At 40.6% G+C, this 24,913-nt stretch overlaps 1 protein-coding gene across 3 annotated transcripts in view; it reads right to left on the bottom strand.

The window, feature by feature from the left end:
• RALGPS2 (Ral GEF with PH domain and SH3 binding motif 2) overlaps positions 1-24,907 on the bottom strand; it is a 113,394-nt gene extending 88,487 nt beyond the window's left edge. The window contains exons 1-2 of one of the 3 annotated variants that reach the window (XM_015636512.2): positions 24,762-24,907; positions 1,446-1,577 (exon numbers count right to left, since the gene is read on the bottom strand). In XM_015636512.2, the coding sequence (XP_015491998.1) occupies positions 1,446-1,502 (57 nt within the window). In that variant the 5' untranslated portion in view covers positions 1,503-1,577; positions 24,762-24,907. Of the gene's footprint in view, positions 1-1,445; positions 1,578-24,285; positions 24,310-24,761 lie in introns of those variants that run through there. The other 2 variants (XM_015636513.2, XM_015636511.1) reach the window with 2 other exon arrangements.
• Positions 24,908-24,913: the final 6 nt, after the last annotated feature.

Raw genomic sequence — 24,913 nt, forward strand, 5'->3', positions numbered from 1 at the left:
TCTGATAGTCTGTGCCATTTTACTGCTAATGCTGCAAGCTTTCAAGACAGTGGACATAGGACCTAGAGAATTCAGACAGTTGAACTAAGCTCATGTCCATTTTCAAGCACTTTTGTTATAAGGACACATCATGAAGAAAATGCTTTTTTAATAATCATGTCCACTTTTAGATTCTGACAGTACAATCTCTCTGAAAAATCTGCCTTTGAAAACACCACCACCAACTCCAAACCAGACATGCATTTTCAGTAACCAATATGCTTACAGAAGCATTTCAAGTCCCCTTTCCCCTTTCCTACTTCTTAGTCAAGACAGGAAAAAAAAAAACAACAAAAAAACCCCACACTCCTTTAAAGTAAATTCATGCAATTTTGCCAAAAAATATTTTACTCAATTTTATCAGACATCACATAAACATTCAAGACTATTGCTGAGTAAAAAGGTTGCTTTCCTCCAAGAAAATTTTTCAGGTGCATGCCAAAAAATAGTCAATGATTCATGAAGGAATTATAAGGGGAATACAAGAATTTATATAAAAACAAACAATAATCTTGGAGACTGATGCCAGCTTTCTTGACAATAGTTGTGAAATTGTGGTGAAGATTATTTGGTTCCTTTTGGTAACAGGAGATTCCAATTTTACTTTCACACCTTGTTTGTGGTATGAACCATATGCAAGAGCATACCACACATAACTGCTATCAAAATTAATCTGTAAATACATAAATAAACAAAACATCTTTGGTACAGCCCAGAGATTCGAGGAAGGAAGCAACTACAGTCAGGACTTTGTGGCTCTCATCACTATTGGCTTTGTAGTGTTCTAATTTCAGCCCAAGCCTCTTCCTTAACAAGTAGATGACAAATGGAAAACGACATTCGCTTCAAAATAAGAGGCACCAGCAGATGAGGCCAATCTGCACTGCTTGCCTGATGCACACACTCAACTCACAAGCTGTTCATTTCTAGAGGGCAGAAGATTTGATGGGCAGGAGGGATCCCTACCTATGCCAGAATAAAGTCCAAGAGACAAAGGGAACAACTTTATTCCACTGCTGCTGTGTCAGACTGCCCCTCAGTATGCACACACAAGTACCTGTCAAAGAAAAGAACATTTCCCACCGGCCTTGCCAACCCAGCTTAATGTGCTAAGAGCATCTATTCTTGTTAAAACTTGAAAAGAAAAGCTTCCTTGTCTAGATGTGATGGAAGAGAACATGGAAAAAGGCAGCCTTGGCTATGGTACATGCAAGTTCATGCTCTATTTTGGTATGCCAAGTTCAGGACTCAAAATTTTCTTCGCACTGAACCGGGGTTTATGAAACCAACACACAGAACAAGAATCTGTTGGATGAGAACTGCTAAAAGAAAAACTTACATTTTAGTGCATTTAAAGTAAAAACTGAGTACTTAGTTACCCAGTAACTGAGGATTTCAATCCTTACCTCTGAAGCAGTAGCTGCAATATTAACACTGCTGGGCTGTCCGTTCATTAGGTCCATACTGCCCACACCATTAATCTTCGGCCCTACATGTGCAGCAGCAGGATCATCTCCAAGGCAACTGAATAACCATTCCTACAAAGAGCAAAAAGGTATCAGAAACCACTTTCTGCAGGGGTTTGAATCAAGATTCAGTGCTTAAAATCCTTAACAAAAATAAAGGACTTCCAAAATGGCTACACCAGTCTGAGGTCCAGATTCTAACCCGTATTTTAAAATTACTTACTTAAAACCAACATAAAAAGCTGAATGTTCCATTAAGAACCATCAGTTGCTGGCAGTATTGACTTACCATATTCTTTTCCCCTGTCATTTTCTCTATTGCAGGAATCAATATGTAAATATATGCAGTAGCCCTAACAAATTGAGGTCTGCAACATCAGTTCACATACAATGTTTTTCCTTTATTACCAACTTTAAAAAGTATTTTCCAGATGTTAACTCTGTTAGGTAACTTTAATAAGGTGTTATCCAATAACTTCCTATCTTATAGGACTCTTCACCAGCTTCAAGTGAAAATTATCACATTGAAAGCAATTAAAAATACAAGTGGAATTTATACACTTTTATCCACAAATGACCCAAATTATTGCTTAGTAAAAAAACCCCAAACAGAAAAACACACAAAGGAAAAGTCCACGCACTGACTTTTAATGCATCCTTGCAAGAATATTCTGACTTTCATTTCTGCAGAGAAAATGCTGCAAAGAAATGAAAGCCTTTGGCATCCACTGTGAAAACTAGACTACCCAACCCTAAAGTGTTAGAGTAAAAATTGGTTTGTGCTTAAATTAATGAGCTGTTAGTGCCCTCTAGTGTGAAAACTATTATAAATCAGCTTCCATGGATCTATGTCTATAGCACATGTGACTGCTTCCAAAGTTGTTGCTATTTATGAAATTCACTTTAGGTTTGCAGTTTAATTCAGAACTATTGCATGGTCTGAAAATACATGGAGAGTGACAGGTAACTGGGTAATTCCACATGACAAAACAGTATTACAACAGCTCATACTTAATGTCTCTAAGGAATGAAATAAAATAATCTGCAAAGCTGTATCTCCAAGTGGCCTAAACCAAGTATGTCAGACAGGCAAGTGTGGAAGGCAAGAAACTACAATATTTAAATAAGAAAATATCCTAAAAAAAAATATTTAAGCAATAAAACATCCTCAAATTTTAATGTGTCACTGTAAGAATGCACTACAGAAAGAAAAGTAATGAAAGAGAGCAGTGTGGCAAATGTCAAACACTACAGCTTCCAGGTATTTGTGAGTATTACCATCCGAGCTGTGCTTCTGCAGCTCAGGACAGCCACCCACATTCCACCCTTTGTTGTTTTGGAAAAAGTGAGGGAACTGTCTGGTTCACAGGACAGAGGATGCTACATTTCACTTTAATGCTACACTCCCAGCCCATCTGCTTTAATTAACACTGATTCCTCCACTAAAAATGCATTCATCTGCACTTAAACTTTGAGTTACAGACCACATAAAGAAAAAAAAAAATCTCATGTCTGGCTTCTGAGTGTCACCGCTGTCCTGTCCTTCCCCATCTCAATTACCCTTCAGATTGTCTTGTGGAATTATAGCCAAATGCACAGCTCCCCAGTGCCTCTCTCCTACAGCTTTTTCATTTACTGAAGGGAAAAGCACAGAAATAAAACTGATGTGTTACAAGTTTCATTTATGTAGTGACAGTAGAGGACAGAGGTATCACATCTTCAAAACCAGATCCAGGCCCTCCACATGCTCAAAATGGTACATTTATCCCAAAGTAATCTCCTCTGCTAAAAAAACCCTTACCCTTTAAAACTTCAGGGTTTATTTAACCACTGTATTTTAAAGGAAAGTAGATACTTTGGCTTTGTATGATACAGTTAGGGAGAGTATGAGGAAATAGTGCAATCTTAAATTAAGGTTATATATTTGACCCTTGGTTTGGATTCAATTGTTCCCCCTCCCAATATTAATGGGAGGCAAAAAAGGAAAAAATTAGGGATGTCCTTCTGTGCAAGGAAAAATAAAAACCTGAGGTCTGGGAGATTTTTTGGGGGGAAGTATTTGGATAGTGCTAATTGAAAGAAATTACACATATCATAGAAGCCTATGGAATTGGCAGCTCAGCCTCACATCAACAAGAACAAACTAATTCCTCTATCAGCAAATGTTAAAGCCCAGTTTCCTCAATGACTGCTCTCACATAACCCACAGGAAGTTCCTCCCCAGATTTCCTGACCAACTTTCCACCTCAGAGCATCTGTCTGGAAGGAACAGCAGTGCTGCACTCTGATCCAGGTTCTCCTTTTCCACCTGGTTATTGTGATGGGAGTTGAGAGAACTCTGTCTCTTAGTTAGCTGTGGGCCACCATGCTGAGAGGTGACTTCTAGGAGGCACACAAACACTGGTTTAATTCATATTTTTAATAAGTAGAAAATCACTTAGAAAAATAAAAACCCTCCATGCAAAGGAAATGGAGTTTATAAAATACAACCTTTACAATGTTCTCATGTCTAGCAGATTTCAGAAGTACATCAGCACTCCCATAACAGGAACAGTCACAGCAACATTGTGACCAATTTTGGTCAATGTGCCACTAGAGACAAATACTGAAAAAATCCTCACACCAGAATAACTAAATCATTTGCTTCCTTCTGCTCAACACCAAAATAATCTGTGAACAGCAATATCAGAGAGTGATCATGAGCAGAGTTCAGAGCAGCACAGCTGGGCCTGTGGAATCACTGTCACCACACTGCAATAGTGAGCCACAGTACTCACTGCCTACCTTGTATATCCAATTACCAAAACTGAATTACACTGAGTAATTTGAACTTCCAGTCAGTTTCTCCTCTCCAATTTAGTAAATGCCTTTGTGCTCAGAAATGAATTACATGTGGAACTGAGAGTGTTTTATATGATGCACAAAATACCTCAGCATTTATGCCAGCCTGAAGCCTTGACACGCTGTGGGATCTTCCTACCTCTTCATTCAATTCATACTCTACAGTAAAAAGCAAACTAAAAATACTGATACAAATATTCATCACACCCAAACAATGAAAATATCTAGACTATTGTTGTGCTTTAGCCCCAGCCAGCAATTCAGCCCCATGCAGCCACTCACTCACTCCCCCACAGTGGATGGGGGAGAGAACCAGCAGAATAAAAGCGAAAAATCTTGATAGGGAGACAGCTCAGTAGGGAAAGGAAAAGCTGTGTGCTCAAGCAAAGCAAGGAATTCATTAACTGCTTCCCATGGGCAGGCAGGTGTTCTATCCTGTGCAACAGTGACTTGGAAAGGCAAAAGCCACTCTAAATGTCATCTCTTCCACGCCCCTCCTCCGGATTTATATTATTATATATATGGCCTAGAATAACCCTGTTGGGGTCAGCTATCCTGCCCATACCCCCTCCCAGTGTGTTGTGCACCCCAGCCTACCTGCTGGTGGGATGAGGAACAGAAAAGGCCTTGACTCTGTGTAAGCCCTGCTCAGCAGTAACCAAAATATTCCTGTGGTATCAAGAGTGTTCTCAGCACAAATCCAAAACAGCCCCGTGCTAGATAGTGTGGGGAAAATGAACTTTATCCCAGCCAAAGCCAGCACAACACTGTTATAGATACATATTATGTTGTTGGCTTTTTGCAAATATTAAAATGAATGTTATATGTATAAGGTTAGAAAACTTTGCTATATTAATATACTTCCTTCTATTTCTGTTATTGATGAAACATAGAAATAGTGGTATCATATACATATATGTTGAGCTATGGCATAGCATTAAAACAAAAACTACTTTTGTTTGTACAACCCAAAGACTGAAAAAGATGGTTAGAGACCCCCCCTCCATTCTTAGATTATCTTGTCCAGATGAGGACAGCAGTGACCAGAGCTCTGGGGGAGGAATTTATTGCATTTCTGTTATCAGGGAATGTGAAACTCGGTGGAGCCAAGAAGATCGATTTATTGGGAAGGGGGTGAGTCAAAAACTAAACAAAGAAACATCCAAAACTTAAGAAGAATGTTTGAATATATATGAGAATTTATGAATATGTAGTAAGGTTCTGTTTTTAAGGGACAGTGCTTTGTTAGTGAGGTGTGCTCTCCTGGCTGAATGCAGAGACACCCGGCCATATCTGTACACTTGATTTTTATTTCCTAAATGTCTATTAAACTTTGAAATTCTATATAAAAATATGCGAATATGTCGTTTTTCACAACACTAAGCAGGGTCTGCTGCCTCCAGCGAGTTTTTTCTGCCCATTCACCCAAGGCTGTGGTGCTGCCCATCCCCTTGCAGTGAGTTCCCCTGCAGGGAAGGCAGCAGCAGGGTGTGCCCGGCACAGCTGCTGCAGAGCCGGCCTGATCTCTGCACAAAGGGGAACAGAGAGTGCCCTTTGTGCTTCAGATGAACAGCTCTGGCAGTGGAGCACATCAACATCCCAGCCGAGTGAATCAACTGCTGCTGCAAATGCTTCTCCCCGAGCTCTTTGTTAAGTGACCGGGGTTAGCTACAGCAACACGGGGGAGCAGTGACAAAACCATTCTTTGGCTCTACGAAACCACAGAAGCAAGGAATTTCAGAGAGCTTGAGCTGGCTTCAACCCACGTATTCCTTCCTGGGGACACGAGCATCGTGACAGTGAGCATACTCCAGGGACCAGCAGTGGGGATCTCACTGGTGGTGTGTTGAAACTGTATACTGCAATTGCTGGAGTTTGCTAAGTTGAACTTGCATTTGTATCTCGATTTCAGTGTATTTTGTATAAATCAGAAATACTCTGCGACATCAGCTATATTCAAATGGTTAATCTAGCATTAAGCATTACACCCTCCATGTGTGGAATATCTGAGAGAACTGAGCAGAGAGTGGTGGGCTCTCAGAGACATCTTACAGAACACTTACACATGATTCCTTTCCAACAGATGTTCTTGACTCAGTTTGGGTCAAACACTGACCTAGAAATACTGTATAAACAGCATTTTAAAAGACAACCTTAAAATTATATTTGAAACTTCCTGCCCAGAACAGTACAAAAGGTTTGAGGAAACAAACACAGTGAAGTTTTAGGAATAGCTCAAGAGTCAAGATGACCAATATCCTCTTTGTTCTTATTCATAATGTCAATACAAAGTATCATTTGTTTTGATCACAGATCCTCATTAGGAAAACAAAACTGCCTTGCATAGATCATCATTAACTATAAACACAGAGGCACTACCAAAGACTTTAGGGACCAAAAAAATCTTTGTGGAATCTAGAGTGCAGCAAAACTTACCATCTAAAAGATAAAAGCTGAGACATCTGCTAAGAACCAACACAACCCACAACAAAAAAACCTTAGAAACCAAACATACTAAAAAAAAACCCAAAGCATACACCCCACACCAAAATGAGAAGACCCAACAAATGAAAAAGCCCCACAATGGAGCAGAGTCACCAAGGGAACAGGCAAGGAACAACAAAGAAAAAACAAACTGCACCTTCCAAACTATATCCTTCAGTTTCACATTCCATCCACCAAAGCAGAAACCCAACCAAGTTATTGCACTGTACAAATAAAGATATTATGTACATATCCCTAAAGAAGAGAAATGAAAATTGCCTGAAGCCACGCTTTAATTCAGTTTTTGGTAAGCATGATAATATTAAGATAGTAAAACTGATAAAAATAGTAACTTCCACAAAAGACATAAAATAAAAGCTCAAGCAACTTAATACTACTCCAATCTCCTGCAGGAAATTTATCACTGAAAAGAATATAATCCCAGACCTAAAATCTCACACAGTATAAAATCTCCAGATGCGTGAATCTTGGTAAAGCCTAATTTACCACTTGTAAAGACTGAGATACGAGGCACAAGAAGACACACATTGGGTAGAGACATGACAAAAACAGATAGGGGAGCATAATATTAAAAAAACAGACTACTAAGAGTTATTCAATATGCAATACCACTACAGATATCAGAACAAAAACCATTTAGAAATACAGGAAAACAATGTGACACATGACAAATAAAACTATCTGATGGACAGAAGAATGAAAAAAAAAAAGTCAATCATTAAAGGACTCTCGTAGCTGACTTCTGTAAAATTTCTGCTGTTGATTTCAGCTGGAAATGATACTAAATTTTTAGTTTTCAGCCACTAAAGCTGTAAACATGAAGTAACCACATGAGACTCAGATATTTGCTTTAGTTATAGACCAATTCTACCTGAAAAACATTGCAAAAGAGACACTGATGTTGTACTCTACACAGTTCTGGTCACCTTGTTTCCAAAAACTTTTTCCATGAAAAAAATGCACAGAAGGGCTTGCAGGTGTTCTGCAGATATTCTGAAGACAGTGAAACTTCTTTCCTAAGTAGAACCCACGAGACCTCAGCATGCTTATGGTATGAAACTGAGATCTGCACAAGGACACACTTGCCATGTTTAACTATCAGGAAAATAAACAAAAAGTATATAATGCAGATAAACCAGAAGAGTAAAATGCAAATTCATGCTCAAAATCTGAATAACAGCAATTGGGTTCTTGAAGAGTTTTCAGACACCACCACTAACAGCAGATATCTCATAGCTGCTTAAGCTCATGCTGGACTCGTTCCTGACAGGAGCTGTGTAACACAGTGCTGCAGGAGCAGCACAGCTGACCCAGTGACACAAACTCCTGCTGCAAACTCAAAGCACTTCTGTGCTCACACAGCTCACTTCTGTCACACATACATTCTTTCCCTGAGCATCTGTTGCACAACAGTCACAAGCAGTATCAGCTGGCTAAGCTCCAAGACAGATGAAATTAGAATCCACAGAATAGCAAGAAAGAGAACAAAAAATTCTTTCATTAGGTTTGACACTGAAGTTTTAAATAAAAAAAGAAGCTTCATTTAAATATGTTCATTTAAATTTAGATTCTCTTTTTCTACCTTAGGAAAGGCTTTACCTGTCAATTAGGTAAAATTATTATTCTTTAAGAAGACACTATTCACTGAGCACTTTCACTATAATTTGTTCTGAATACATCCTATTGCTGCTTTTATGCACCTCATTCCCCAACTCTGGGAATGGAAAGAGGCTGGGGGAGAAAGAAAGAAATAGAGAGAGATAACATTAAGATAACAGCAAGGCTCTATCTGATTCATATCTTGGTTTCCAGCTTTCTAAGCCTCTTCTCTGTGGTTCTCCAGTACCCAGTGCTCTCCTTTTTAATCTCAAGAACTGGTACAACTTGTAGCTCCCATTTCCTCAGATGGGATAAAGAAAGAAAAACCAAAACTGAAAGCCAGAATATCCTTCTACAGGGCACAAGTCACTCGTTTACCAAATCCTATTAGAAATTCAAACCATTAGCTCAGTCTGCCATCAACTTGCAACAACAATCAAGAGGTTCAGCCCAAAATGGAAAATTTTCCAGGTTAGTTACACATAAATAAGAAGATCCTTACCACTCTGACTTCCACCACTCAAAAGCAGCTTTCCTCAGTGGACTGACTCAGGGCCAAGACTTAACTGGGAGATTATCTAGCACAAGGCAACAAATTTTAGTGGGAGAACTGGTACACAGCTGCAAGCAGTGGCAGATCCAGGCCCTCACAAAGGCATGAATCAAGCAGAAGGGAAAGGATCATTGCAGGCAACAAATGGAGTAAGCCAAAAATGTGAACATGTGTAGGTGCTATTTAGGTTTAGGTTTAGCCTGAGGTCATAAGAGGTTGGCTTTCTGCTAACAAAAGGCCTCTCCAGCATGTCTGAGTGTTGAAAGACAAAATGTAGGCACACTGAAACAACAACTGCACAAAACCTGAAGAGCTTTCTGCTCACAAACTGCTTACAAATCATCAGGTCCCTGGCACTTCTTCCTTCAGAGATCACCAGGAAGCCTCTGTTTGTAGTTCTTGAGAAAAGTGAACAGAAGAAAGCTTTATTCCTTTGGATCTGGCTCTTACTTTGCAATTGCTACGAGAAGAATGAAACTCTAAATGTATGAGATACAGCATGGTTTCCCTCTCATATGCCAAAAGAGTAGGCAGAAGGGAAGTTTTTTACCACAGAAAGTACATCAGAAGTGTAAGCTTCTACCTTCCTCATCTCCCTCCCATGAATAAAGCCAGCCCAAAGTTTAACCTCTTCGAGCAAAATTTGTTTTCATCCTGAAGAAGAAATCCACATTTGCTCAGGGAGGAACCAGAGGCGAATCCCTCCTTGCCCCAAAGACACACAGCAGGAGAAAACATAACCTAGAGACATTTCTGAAGGAAATATTTATTTTCAAGAATAAGAAGTAAAAAGATGGCAAAGAAAATAAATAGAATTTAAACTAGAAGCAAATACTTTTGATTAATTACGCAGTTCTGTAAGATGATAATCTTTCCCCAGTCAGATTTTCCAAGACCTCCACCACATGGCCATACAGCTGTCAGTTTTGTTTGCAAACAAGAAGAGCAGTAAATGATTAATGTCCTCTTGATTAACTGATGCTCAGTTGGCAAAGTGTTATTATGCCTAAGAAGTGCAGGCATGGTATCATTTGAATTAATAAAGGAAGAACACATATGTGGACACCATTCTGAACAGGGAAATCATACTTAAGAGCATACAAGAGTGGAGCAATGAATGCTGCTAACATGGACTTCAGGATCCAAAAATTCTTTTCAGAGGGACTTAGATCCAGTTTGACTTTGTTTGAGGACAACACAAACAACACACAAATAGGGAAGAATTATTAAGACTGTGCACCAGCAAAAATATCACACCTCACAATGAAAAGTCTCTAAAACTGCCTTCTATATTCCCAGCTTTTCTTTTATTATTTTCAATAAGGCAACACAAAAAATGTCAGCAGAAGGCAGACTTGAAGAAAATCATTGTAATGATCCATGCAGGTGGCATGCCTTCTCTCAGAACAGAAAGTATTTCTCAGGAAAGAGCGTTGGGAAAAAATATTTGAATATAATTTTACGTACAATGGCACACTTGTAAGTTCTGAGACAGGAATGACAACTGACAGCCTGAGCTTTGTTACTGCAAACAGACTACAGGAACTCTGACACCAGCAATCACCACCACTCAAATGCCAAAAGCACATGTAAGAAAAAAAACTGACAAAAACTAAGCCTGAGGATCCACCCTGAATTTTTCTGTGTAAGCCTATACATCACACAGGAATGCAAAGAAAACTCAAATTTCTATGCCTACTCCTGTAGGCATGAAGAGCTAAACAGCTAAACCAAAATTAAGATGATCTAATCATCCTAGGATGGATTTTTAACAAGAGAGATATTAGGAAGTCCCAACTGTTGCTGAGTAACAACCTCCAAATCCATAGAATTAAGGACTTGGTACATCCACCAGCTTTGACTGCACTCTTGCTTTGTACAGTAAGGAAAAAAAAGACTGACATTTAAGGAAAAGAAGTCAAAATTCTGCCCTTGTTGAATGCCTGACTTGCTCACTCAGAGAAAATACTGTTGAGAAAACATTTTACTGTATTTCTTTATTAAGCTACAATAGACACCAAGGACCCTTCTCCAAGAGGACACAGACTGTCTTAGTTTGGTTTGAAATTCAGCTTTCAGAAAGATGAGTACAGCCTTTATCAATAAAACCTGGGACAGCAACACTTCAGTGATGTTCTCTGTAATAATTCTTCTCTGAACATCATGCATTGATACGCACCGTTGCTATAGAAATGGTGCTAACAGGAAAAAAAATCTATCAGCCTATGAATTGCCTGTTTGGTATGATGACTATTATGGGAAACTACAACAGACATTTGAGGAAGAGAGCTGGATCTTCTGCCTGTGTCATTGTCCCCTGTATTCATTTCTGGAAGCGTGTCAAGCCCAGGGTAGCCAACTTCAACAAATAAACAGCACACAAACCAGTTGCTTCTTCATCTGAGCATCCCACTCACCTCTTTTCCATATTTCTAACTCCCTTTGGAAGGGCCTCAGTGAATCAGCCAACCCAGCAGAGAACAGATAAAAACCCAAATATCCATTGTTTAATGTTAAATACCTTTCTCCACCCAAGATCAGTCAGCAACTGGTGACCACCAAAGCATCTGCCTAATAAAACATGACAGAAACCAAGTTAGACAGAAACCTAGAAACCAAGTTAACTCAAATACAGGACTCCAACAGTCAGATGGCCTCACCATTTACCAGTGACCCACTCAAAAGTGCCTGAAACTGCTGACCAAGAACATGTTTGCTTCAACTGAAATAATTCAGAGTGCATGCTTTCATGAAGGAGGACACTGTATTTTTAAGATGGTATCAAATTTTTTTCTTGTTATTAAAATAGAAACTTATAATAGACCACAGGGCAATGGTGTCTCTTTAGACACTCAAGGTAGATGAGCATTTATCTGAAGGCCTGAAATTCTGGTAAACCCATTTTTTGTTTGTGCACTGACAACAACAGTCCAGTCACCAGAAAAATCTCAATGTGATTTCAGGTAAATGGACAATATAAATGAGAGCCCTGCTGGAGCCATTTCTAAGCCATCTATCTGCATTATTGATGAAAGGATCTGCTCTAAAGAGGGAATGACATAATAAACATCTACAGAACTTGTGTAACTGATGTAGAATACAATGCTTTCCAGAAGGCATCAAAAAGACACTGAAATGTAGCAGCACAAGCATTAATTTGAAGAGCACAGCTGGCAAAGAGTAAGAACCAGCAATACAAAATCATTTGTGTACCTCTAAGGGCAGTAAAGGCAAGCCCTAAATTCTTGCTACAAAACCAAGAGAAAGACACTGCAGGGGTAAGATTAATGACATGCCTTCGACACAGACTGTCAAGAAGGATTTTTAAGATTATTCCAGCACTATGAATTCAGCACAGTATGTTCACAAGTGATATCCTACCCAACTACTTGGATATTTGAGCTATTCAGTGGATGACTGGATAATTACCACTCAAACATATCCTTCAGCTTATGAAACACAGCTGCATCCATTTCTGCCAAATCAATGAAAGCAGACATTAAAGATTGATTTAAGTGCAGATATGTGCAAGCTGGAAACTTGGGTCCAAGAGTAATGACAGAGGTATCCTGTACACAATATAGTTGTGACAGAGATTTGAAGGAAAATGATGTTTTGAATGTAAACTACTGGTTTACAGCAGGTAAAACTTTCCTTTTAAAGAAATCATGCAATTTAACATTTCATTTAACTAAAAAGATAGTCACATTCATCTTTTTTGTTAATCTTTTAACTGATAAAAGGTAAACCTAGAATGCTCCAGTGCAAGAAAGTGCATGGCATGACAGGGCAGGTTATCACAAGGAGGGATATAAAACCCATTATCATGTGACCACAAGGTGATAGTAACTTGATCTTTAAAAAGCTCACAGATTAGAACCCCCCAAGAGAATCCCCTATCTGCTATTTCACTAATATTAATAGCCAAAAATCTCTAATCTTAGCAAAATGATTAGAAAATGCTTTCCTTTCCAGGTTCACCAAAACAAATCACAGCAATAAAGTAGCATGAAGCTCAGGAAAACCACAATTAGAAGAATTAAAGCAAAGATCCTCAGATCATAAGACATCTACCAGGTAAAGATTCCCTGGCATCTTCTGTCAGGAAATCTTGCAGGACTTCTATCCTAAATTTTACAAATATCTTTTTTCCCCTTTTTGCAGAGAAGACATCTTCTGGCCCAGAATAACCAACAACACTGGCTTTTTCTAAAGCAACAGACATTGCTCATTGGACAAACCAATGGAAGTAAAGTCTTAACCTCATCTAAATGAAAATCTAAATGAAAATACAACACTTCTTTAAGCCCTGCCATGCCCTGTATTGCTGCCTTAAAACAAAAATTCAGTCACATAAACATGTACCTTACCTAACACAAGCCTTTTTGCTCTAATGCAAGATTCACCTTGAATAGAAGGGAAAAATAAAAAAAAAATGGCCATAACAAACACAGAGAACTGAAAGGGTCTGAGCAATTGTTTCTAAGTATTTGGAATGAGTAGCCTAAGTTACAGTTTGGGCAAGGATTTGATACTGCTTTGTCATTACTGTCATTAAACTGTCCTTGTACTTGAGGTACAAGGAAATCTGTCAACATTAGAAGGATGAGTGGAAGCTGCACACCAAAGAGAGAGCAGCCTTGCCTGAGCAACAAAAAAGCCCCACTGAAGAGAAAGCTGTGCTGGGAAACAAACTCAGCTGGGAGAGTTTGACAGGGAACCCAATTAAATATATATATATATGTGTGTGTGTGTGTGTGTGTGTATGTATAAACTAAACTAATTAAGAGCTTTCAGTATTGTCTCAAAGTCAAGATCATCCATATCATCAAACTAGAAATCCAGAGCAAAACACAAATTAGTAATGCATTTCCCTATTCAATACTAGATGGAAACAAGTTGCCTCTTACCTGCTGAAAGAATGGCTGAAAAAGTCAATACCTTGGCAGCACTCTGAAAACACTTTAATCTTTTAGTTTCATGTTCAGCTTGCCAAGTAGGGGAGGTTCATGCTGGTCCTGCTGTTATTTAAACATAAAGGAGAACCAGCCACATCATAAATAGGGTATTAGTACCTTACTGTTGAAATATCCTGAAGTCACCAGCCACAACATGGTTAGTGTGTTTTGGAAGGTGATACTTTTGAAACAGATTTATCACTTAAAAGCAAAGATATTTTAATGACCTTTACAAATTTATCTTTCACTACCCCCTAGACAACAAAGAAAAACTATCTTAAGCAAAAACAGGCAACACAACTACCAATTTAAATGCAATATTCATATAGGGATTTACAGGGTCTTTCTGACAGAAGAACCTAGTTTGCTCACAAATAACCGAGCAGGGCTTTCTAGGAGACTTGTGTGTGGCTAATAAACACCATTAATCTGACAGAGCTTGCAAACATTGGACAGCAGGGCTGCTCTACCAGAGATTGCTACATAAACCAGCTCCCTCACTGACAAATGAAGCCAATCCAACATCAGCTCACCCTGGGACCCAAGCACATCATCAACCCAGCCCCACACCCAAAAGAGAACACAATTCACAAGTGGCATCTCCAACCTAGCAAAACTCCTTTATCTCTTCCATCCTATGATTTTTGATTTTAAGTTTGTTACATTAAAAATCATCAGCCTCATCACAGAGAAGATGCCAATTATGAATTCCAAAATACAGCAGTTTATTTCCTGTAAGCAAAATATTTCTACCAACTTTAGGAGAATCATAAATACAGAAAAAGCCACAAAGAAGCAGTGATCAGCAAGTCTAATGATAAGATCATAGAAACACACCCTATTGCCCTGGGGAAAAAAAGATATCCAATTCCATTAACAGGCTGGAATGTAATAGGGAAAGATGACACCAGAGAAAGAGACAAGCAACAAAAACTTCAGTTGCTGAAGTCCATCACTTCTCTGCATCTTCTCTCCCTCACTTCAGGTAAAATCAAGAAGATATCCATGACATTCAGTACTAGACACAGAAATCTGACACCTGAAAGCAACACAGAATTCCAGCAAATCCCAAGGCATTGGGAAGCAAACCTCTCTTTTCCTGGTCGCTGGAGAGATCTCACCTCTGTCTATGTCTAACTCCACTACTGCCTGATTCTGTTTTCCATTTAAGATTATTACCTCATAAACAAAAGAAAAAAATGAAAGTAAAATATTTTCATAAGTCAGGAAAATAAGAGTTAGCTTTTAAAAAAAACAAAACAGGTACAGCTGAAAGAAAGGTCTAAACTCTTCTGCCATATACCTTTGTTTACAAATGAGGGATTTAAAAAAAATTTTATGGGTGCAATAGCTTAGCAAGACTCTCTTGTGTTTGTCTGATAAATAATGCAAGGAGCTATCTTCCCTTTTTAGCAGTATCACTTAACAGAAGCCAACTGGATTTCTATATCTGTCTAACAGTGCAACACAAATACAACACACCTCTGAATTGTATCAACATACAGATCTGCACAACAAATTTCATAAACCTACCCTCTATAAAAGACTTTGGCCTCAACAGTAGCCTTTCAATTAATGTCTTTACTGTCTTATAAGTGATACAATTCAGATTAAGAATTATTCTTCAACAAAACCACATCAGCCTCAAATCAATAGTGCATACTGTTTACTCCTCTTAGTCTAAACATGGTTAAAAATTCATACCTGTTTTGCATACTTGCTGAGTTTTTCTATAAGTCCTGACATAATGTCACCTTAAATACTTTAAAATTTTCCGCTGTACATACAAAAAATTAATTTAGCAACGTGCAACAACAAATATGTGGATATTTCTTTCCTCTCTCTGTCTCAGGCATATTGCATTCATGACCAAAACAAGAAGAAATTAAAACAGTTCCAACTGCTGGTCTCAAACAGTTTTAGACCTCTCTTCTTAACAAATTCGTGTCTCTGAATACCAGCTTATACACAGCTATAGAAATACCTCTTTGAAGATAAATTAAATTGCCTTATCTGAAACATGAACTAGGTCCTATTGAAGAAGCCTTCCCTCCACTAAGACAGCTTCAGAAAAGAGTCAAGATTGACTTTTCAGAAGTATTAAAGGCAAGTCACAGCATGAAATACAGTTCAAGCTCTGTCATCACACAGACCCTATCCACATTTTAAAAAAGCCAGCAAGTTAATTAAGTTTAAGGGCAAGTCATTACATGCAGGCACTGAGGAAGCTGCTCACAAGCAGGTCCTAGAGCACTCCATCTGCTTACCTGCTATTCCTCAAAGGTAAAGAAATACTGTACCTCAAAAGTAGCTTTTCTCACTTCATATTGCTTTAATGTGCCTTCAGCTTTATAGAACACTGTACCTCTGACACCCATCTCCAGTGAAAACTTATCAAGCTTGCCTTTTGTTTCACCTCCTAACAATTTGGTTAACATAATTTTCTTCTCCAAATTCCTTTAAAATTATTCCAGGTGGACACTTGACCACTTCAATAGATATTAGCAGTAGAGCTGAACAACCTCCACAAATAAAATCATCTTTCCCATACCTACAGCTACCTAAGGGTAATAAATATAATCAAAGAATCACAGTTTCATATTGCAGTTAGATCTGGTACTGCCACCTTCCTTTGTCCAAAGTAACACAATATGTACTTGTTTAAAACACCATTAAAAACTTAGCAAGGCATACCACTACGAATACCAAAATCTATTATCAGAGAGCATCCTGGCAAAATCTGTACAAAATAAACCCAAAATCCAGCCTAGAAAGGAAAAAAAATCCCCAAAGGAACATTACAAGAAATTATGTATCATCAACAGAGCAGACAACCAGCAAGGGGCAGTGAGCAAAACACTTTCCAAACACAAAGTAGCAAAAACATTTCTACCACAGAGAGACATTTGCTATTACATAAGTAACACAGAAAACAGTTTCCTAAGAAACCACATATCTGACACACTCAGTGAATGACATATGAAAAGGTAATAATAATAAAGCCTTATAGGTAGGTAACAGTTAACCTCATTTTATCTTGAGGCAGACCTGCCAGGGCCAGGTTTTACCCACCCTAACAAATGCCTCAAGTTTCAGGCTGCTCACTGTCCACCACACTCAGGTCTCTCAGAAACAGAGGGTTAGTGTGTAGCTAAGCAGAAATCTTGCTAATACTTCAGTAATTTTGCACTCTGAGCTCCAGAAAACACTTGCAAATCACTTCAACTGCATGAAAGGACTGAACTCAATGAGTTCTACTCTTACCCATTACTCTTTTCCAAAATGCCTGCTGGCATATTTCTGTAGAAGTCTGATCAATAATAATATCAAAATTATTTAGAGGTACTTACCAGACAAGCCTTATGACTAATGCCTAAACAAACTGGTCAGTCTGAAAGTACATGACTAACATTCTAAAAATAAACGAGATAGCTGCCACTACTCAGGTAGACTTACCAATAAAGCACATGGGAAAAGTGGCTGTTGGCAGAGTGCTCTGGACCTGCCAGCAACAGCAGCACTGTTCAGGTGCCCTTTAACCACACAGGAAAAGTTAATTTCATGACAGTGGGAGAGGAAGTACAGCAATTATGAATCATCCACGTAACTGTGTACTTTATCAATACACTTCACAATATTAAGGTTACTAATTAGTGACAGCACAAAACAGTGATGCAGCTATGTGAGAGTGAGCAGCTTGAATCTTTGGACCTTTTTATCTTTTATTGATACAGCACTTAGAATTTATGTGCATTTTGAAATCCACAATGAACACGCAGGAAACTGTGCAATGCTACCAGCATTTTAACACCTCACATCTGCTAACTGCAGGTGCTTTTGGAATCTGTAAAAAATACTTTACAGACTTCTGCATATGATCAACTATACTAGCAATACTATACTTACTTTCCACCAACACCATCATCACTCTCATCTCATTTCACCAGCCTACTGTAAAAGATGCAACAATAAAAGATGTACAGTTTAGCTCTATGCAAAAGGATTTTTCAGAAGTGCCACAAGGATCCTAAGTGCCTCATATTTTTCTGCATAAAGTCTGAAACAAAGTTTATTCCAAACTCCCAGACTTGCAAACCCAGCTAAGGATACAAGTGTCATTTGACCCACTTTTGATTTCAGCTGGTTTATGGCAACTTGATTTTATACTTGTCAGTCATCTCCCCCACTAATGCTTTTTCCTGTTCCTTTCTCTGCCACAACATTAACCCAAAATTTTGTATAGCTGAAGTGAATAGTTTGGGGGAACTATCAAACTGAAAAACAAAGCAAGGGGGGAGCCTAATTTCTTAGCTGGGTAAGTTTCCTGATGCAGTTTTCTCTACTGCATTATCTATTTCTGCCAGTACACAGTGAGAAGTGAGCAGTCAATAAATAAGCTGCATCACTCCACATGGGGTCACAACCTAATTCAATTACAAACCAACTTAGATTAGTTACAACTGTGGGGGACCCCAAAGTTATCAAGCAAACAGCAGAAATTCAGAGCAATTAGAAGACTGCACAAACAACCTGGCAATAAAACAAGTGGACTAGAACCAACCATTTACAGAGTTTATAAATTTGAGTTTTACACAGAACTCACAAGTCTACCTGTGCTTACACACCTCCTCAGACAAATTCATACATGAAGCTAATAAAAAGTAATTTGAGACCTTCAGCTTTTTACTGGAGGCTTCTGCCTGCCTACACATTAATCTAAAAAGAATGTATCACAGCAGAAAATGTGCTTAGTACCAGTCCTGTTTATTCAATTATTGGTCTGAGTCCAGTCACTCTGTGGCATTATACCACTAATTCTAAATCTAAATGAAAATATAATACTATAGTCTAGACAATTACCCCAAACCCCGGGCACATTAATAATATGATAAAAGCAATCCAATTTACAAACTGCATTAAGATCACTTTTTTAAGGCTCTCTGCCAGTTTTATCTAGCCACTATTATCTAAGAAATACACCTTCAAGTCCTGAAAAAGATCAATATCCTTCTTCCCCAGCACAATCAATCTGAGCCCATTTCAGTGAGAGCCGATTCCACAGTCTCCAAGCTGTCCCTTAATGAATAATAAGGGAGGAACAAATCAAACAGCTCTTAATGCCACACTACTACAGCAATGGTCAGAGCATGGACAGCCAGACCTAGGTCAATTCAGACTTAATTGATTGCTGCCACCAGCACAGCTCCATTAAAGAGGAAAAGAGGTGACACACACATATCCCAAAGTGCCACTGAGGCAGCTCCAAAGCCAGCAAAACCTTCTACACCACATTCTGCATCCAAATCATTTTCAAATGGAATTACAGCATGAGAGCCAGGATATGTCAAGCTTCTCCTCTGCAAACCCTGTTACCCATTTCTTCTCTGAGCACTTCAGCCCTCAGACAGCTGACAGACACTCAGGACAAGCACTCTAAGTCAAGAGATCTGCAAGCTCCAAGAAATTAATAAATTGGGCCAACCGCTTTTTGGCAGAGGAGCTCATAGAAACCTCAACAATCAAATTCCATCGCTGGCAGCTCTGCCTATGCCTTGGGCTTGCTGGTTTCAACTCCTTAACTGACCCAGGCTTGTTACACTTCCTTACTTGAACTAGGCACTACAATAATATCTGAATCCATGGGAAGAAGGGCAAAGACAACTTCCAGTCAAGTTTTCCAGGTCTAATCAGTTGAGGGGGAGGTCTCAATCTTCCAGTCAAAGACTTAAAAAAACTGATTTTACTGCTTCAATATGATTGCTAAGAACAAGTAATAAACGTGAGTCACCAGAGGGCATTAACGCTTCTACCAAATGGCAAATGCAGCCCTTCAATTAGAGAGGCTGATAATTACATCCACATCATCATGTATATTTTATATGGATTGAACTTCAGCCAGCTTGTTCTAATCCATGTTCAAATCTCAACTACATACTGATGAGGCACTGAGCTACATTAACTGTTGTGGTCACACTTGAAATACATGGGAGAGACTCACAGTCTCCTCAGACAGACCAGGGAAAATAGGGCAGGCACACATTTGTTCACACACAATCTCAAGCTTCCCTTGCCTATGGGATATATGTGTACTATTAAATAAAAATAAAACTCTGAAGCAGGTGTGGAGAACAGGCCACAAGTCCTACATCTCAAAGAAATAGAATAACTATTCTTAAAGGTTTGAATCAAGATCTCTCCTATCATAAGGGACTGCAATCAACATCAGCCTGCAAAAGAGAAATGGGAAAGGCTTCCCTTTGACCATCAAGCAGCAATGGATGTGTTGTTCTCTCAAGTCTGGCATCAAATCAACTGTTATGTTACAGCCTTAATCTTTAAAAAAGGAGGCTGCTCTTTACGAGAAATAGACAGGTGTTTAAACCGCAAATATGATGCTCAGGAGGGGCTCTAAGAGCATTTCTTGATATTCTGACCAAACAGCTCTGGAGTTTCTCAGTGCCAGCCAAAGCTGCACACTGCAGCACAGCCAAGGAGTTTCTGTGGCAGAAAACCTTGACTTGTTGGTAAAGTTGATACAAAGAGCCAAAACACACCTGAACAGTGTAGACCCACAGAAATAAGGGCAATACCTCCAGGCCCTGCAAGGTACACAGCTGCATCTTTTCCCAGTTTTACCTAAACTGTCATTCTTGTAGTCAAGACTGCTGGACAATGAAGACATGGGAAGAAAAAGGGAATCCTATCTGTATGGAAAAGGACACCTTACCCATCGAGCTGTTGTTTGTCTGTGCTGAAGTTACTGACATGTAAAAGGTTACAGTGACAACAAGGCTGGGGTAGGAAGTTCTGTGAGCAACCTCAGGGGATCTCCATGGGTTCAAGGAAGACACCTCTTGTGCCATATGACAGTCTACAACCCATCTGGAAGCCCATGGGGAGTTTTGAAAACACCAGCTGAGAGCCTACTAGAGCAGCACACCTCAGAGCAGTGAGTCCAAGAGAATAAAGATCAACCTTATATGCAGGTCAGGAAAACTGCATTTTAAAATACTTTGTGGTGACTCACAAGACTTCCCAAGGTTTTATTTGCTCTACTCTAAGATTTACCAAACAGGTCTCTTTATTGAGACAAACTCTCCTATAAACTGAAACACAGACTGGGAACAGCCTTTCTTGGCCACAAGCCGGTTCAGTGCCCATCATTTATGCCATTCTGAGTCACAGCAAACTGCTCCAGCGTTCACAACACCTCGATGCAAGGTACACGCTCCCTGTCTAGGACTTCAGCTCCCTCTCTCTCTGTTCCCCCACCTTCTCCACCTCACACAGCTCCTCCTGACTGCACACAGCCAGCGTTGGGAGCCCTTCCACACTTCACCCTGCCTTGCTCCAGCTCCAAGCTCGGATAGCCCCTTCCAGCTGGGCAGAAGTCCAGGTGGGACCAGCTTGCCCACAGCTAGGACTCCAATGCCATTCTCCCTAGAATCCTACAAGGTTTTTCTGGATCTTTGTAAAGGAAAAAAGAGTTGCAGTCACACATCCACATGTTCCAGGGGACTGAGCATACAGAGAATCTGCTTAGAACGCCCAACCGCAACATTAAGACACGCTCGCTTCAGCAGTCTTTTAAGGTGATTAATTCATAAAGAGACAAAACATGAAGCCTACAAAGCTTCTGTTCATGCAGTAACTATGACACACATACTGAAAGATGATTCCTACTGCAGCAGTTCCAGGTATTTAAATGCAAAGGTTTTTAACAGAAAGGTTTCCTCATTATTTTGAGGATGTATTTCTAAGTCTGTTTTCTAACGAGCTGTAAATCAACACTGAGAAATACATCATGCCTTTGCTGGCTTATAATTTGAAAAAATTCAACCAATTACATTCCCCACCCTTAAAGGATATTCAACTCAGCTTTAGTTATTGAATGAAAGGAGGAGCTCAAATGACTCAGCTTCAAGCAAATATAAAGGAAAATATTAACCCCTAATCTCAATTAAAAAAAATAAATAGTGGAACAAACTGATTAAGATGGAGGTGTGGCTTGTCAATTCAAATCTTTTAATATTCAAACACATCAAGCAGAATATCAGCACACTATGACTGCATTACTTCTCTATACAAACACAGTCAATTTCAAAAATCAAAGTTTACACAAGTAGTTGAAGTTAAAGTTAACCCTGTATCTTCATTCTTGTTCTTTAGTGCTGAGCAGCATAAAGGTAAATAAAACATCAAAACACTGGCATTTTTAATCTACAGTCACCAGGCAAGACAGAAGTGTGAAGAGGAAAAGTCCTCTCCAAAATTCTGCAGAAAAACCTGCACATTTCTACAAGGAAAAAACCCAACAAAACCCACTGGTGAGTAAACAGGATAACCTCATGAAGGGGGTTTTCTTGGGGGGAGCCCGTTGTTTCCACTGGACTGAGTTAAACATTTCTTATTAAAATGCAGCAAAATAAATTACAAGGTAGAATACTTCACAAGAGGGCTCACCAACACCAAGGGACTGCTGTACTTCCTCCACATAAATTCACAAGTGCTTGTCCCCCATGTCACACCAGCATCTCAACGCAGAACACACCCCCAGCTGTGCTGGGAGGAATATTTAATTCCAGACTAGCCAGAGTGCTCTTTTACATGCGGCCCAAGCTCCAAACACAGATGTCACCAGAGGGCACCCTCTCAATTCCAGTGACCCAGCTTTAGCTAACTTCTGAGCAGGACTGCAGACAACCCATGAGCAGGGATGTGCAGAGGCTTTGGAAAGCAGGAACAGTTCTGCTTCTGCAAGGAATTTCCTTAAAATAATAATAAAAAAAAAGCCCACCATAGAAATAAAATTTTAAAAAAATAAAAATTATTTATACAGCCGAGAAATGTAAAAATTTTCCAGAGGAAAATATTGTTAGGGAAAAAAAAAACCCAACAAAATCACAGTTTATCAAGTTCTGTACAATGTTATACCGTGGCACTTGATGGTGCCAACTCAGTTCAGCTCTTTTGGCACCCATGTGGATCATATCAACTCCCACAAGCTGGGTCCAAGGCAGCACAACTCATGAAAAAGTGCCTATGGAAGTCCTCTGGCTCTGCTATCAGATACTACATCTTACAATACTACATGAAAAAAAATGCACGAGTAGTTTTCAAGCTTTGGTCCATGTATTATTGCTAATGCCCTGTTAAGTGTTAACAATGTTTTAAAACAAACATCTGGTAAGTTGAAGTTCATTTAAAAAAATTATGCACAAGCAGTAAAACATGCAATAGGTCTACATACCAAAAAGGGTCTCACACCACCAGTTGTCATGAACAGAATGTTATACCCATTCTGTTTAGAAATAAACACCACCACAGTACAACTAAAATGAAGTCAGCTGCAGAAGCAAGTAGTGATAAGAGAAAAAGAGGAAATAGTCATTGTGCATCCCATATTTTCCAATCCTGAGAAAACCCAAAAAGCTGTAGGCCTATCAAACATTTGATTGCCTGGTTATCTGCCAATCCCATTTGAAAATAAATTGTCCCCACCTCTTCTAGCTATCTGTGATTGCAAAGCACCTTAGCAGAGGCACAGAAGGAAGGCTGAAGGACTAAGACCTGTGCAAAAGCACCTTTTTTCAGTGGAGGGATCTCTCCAACAGTGTCAGTATAGGAAACCTGCAAGTAGATATACACATCCACGGAATTTCACCAGGCCTGTAACTACTATTAAACCCACAGGGCAAGTTACTCTAAACTATTACCTGTCATCACCACTCACCGTAATTTAAAATATATCTACAGAATTGCTTTTCCAGCACCTGCTGCCAGGAAAGAAACAATGCTAAACATGCCTCACGTCTAATAAACAGCATCTATTTATCCACCTTCTAAAGAAGATTCCCGTCTACTAGAAGGTAACATGCTCTGAGATTACCCTGGTTTACATGAAAGTGGTGCGACGTGGTGTTCTTACAGCCACTGCCCATGTTGTCTCTCGTGTCCCCATCCCTGGGCACTGCCCTGTCACCCGTGTCCCCATCCCTGGGCACTGCCCTGTCGCCCGTGTCCCCATCCCTGGGCACTGCCCTGTCACCCGTGTCCCCATCCCTGGGCACTGCCCTGTCGCCCGTGTCCGCATCCCTGGGCACTGCCCTGTCGCCCGTGTCCGCATCCCTGGGCACTGCCCTGTCACCCGTGTCCCCATCCCTGGGCACTGTCCTGGCCCTGGTTCCCCGGTCCCTGGGCCCATCCCTCGGCCAGGACGGATGGATAGCGGTATCTCACCGCCACAGCCCCCGCTCCGCCCCGGCCGCCCTCCGGCCCCCGCCGTGCCCCACGAGCGGACTCGGCTCTGCCCGTCCCCACGCACCAACACCCCCGTCCCCGAGGGCTCCACACACAGCAACGGTGGCGTGTCCACCTTACAGCCCACTCTTCAGCCCCGCAAGCAGGCACCGGCGGGGCGAACATCTCTCCCGAAGCCCCGCATCCCTCGGTGCCGCAGCCAGGCTGCTGCCCCGCCGCGCACACATCGGCGAGAGGGGGCTCCGCTCCCCGCCACCCCCGTGCGAGGAGGAGGAGGAGGAGGAGGAGAGGGCGGCAGGTGGGCGGCGGAGCCCCGGGGGGCCGGGACCCTCCCCGGATCTGGGAGGGGACGGAGCGCCTCCAATCCCCGGCCGGCAACAGCCCTGCAAGGCCCGGCGTGCGAGCCGGGTTGAAGCCTCCTTTCTTCTCTCCTCCTCCTGCACTGAGGAGCCGGACAATGAGCCCCGCGGAGGCGGGCGCCGGCTCCCTCCTCCTCCTCCACCTCCTTCTCCTCCTCCCCGCCGCGACAGCGCAGCTCACCTGCGACAGGGGGGATGGATGACGGCGGGGCGGCCGCTCGGAGGTGCTGCCCGAGGGGCTGCGGTGTCTGCGCGGGTCCCTGCGCGCCCCCGGCTCCGCAGGCGCGGGGCGGCCGCGGCCACGCTCCCCCTCTCTCTCACTCACTCACTCAC

The sequence above is a fragment of the Parus major genome, chromosome 8 (genome assembly GCF_001522545.3).
Source record: "Parus major isolate Abel chromosome 8, Parus_major1.1, whole genome shotgun sequence".
NCBI lineage: Eukaryota > Metazoa > Chordata > Aves > Passeriformes > Paridae > Parus > Parus major.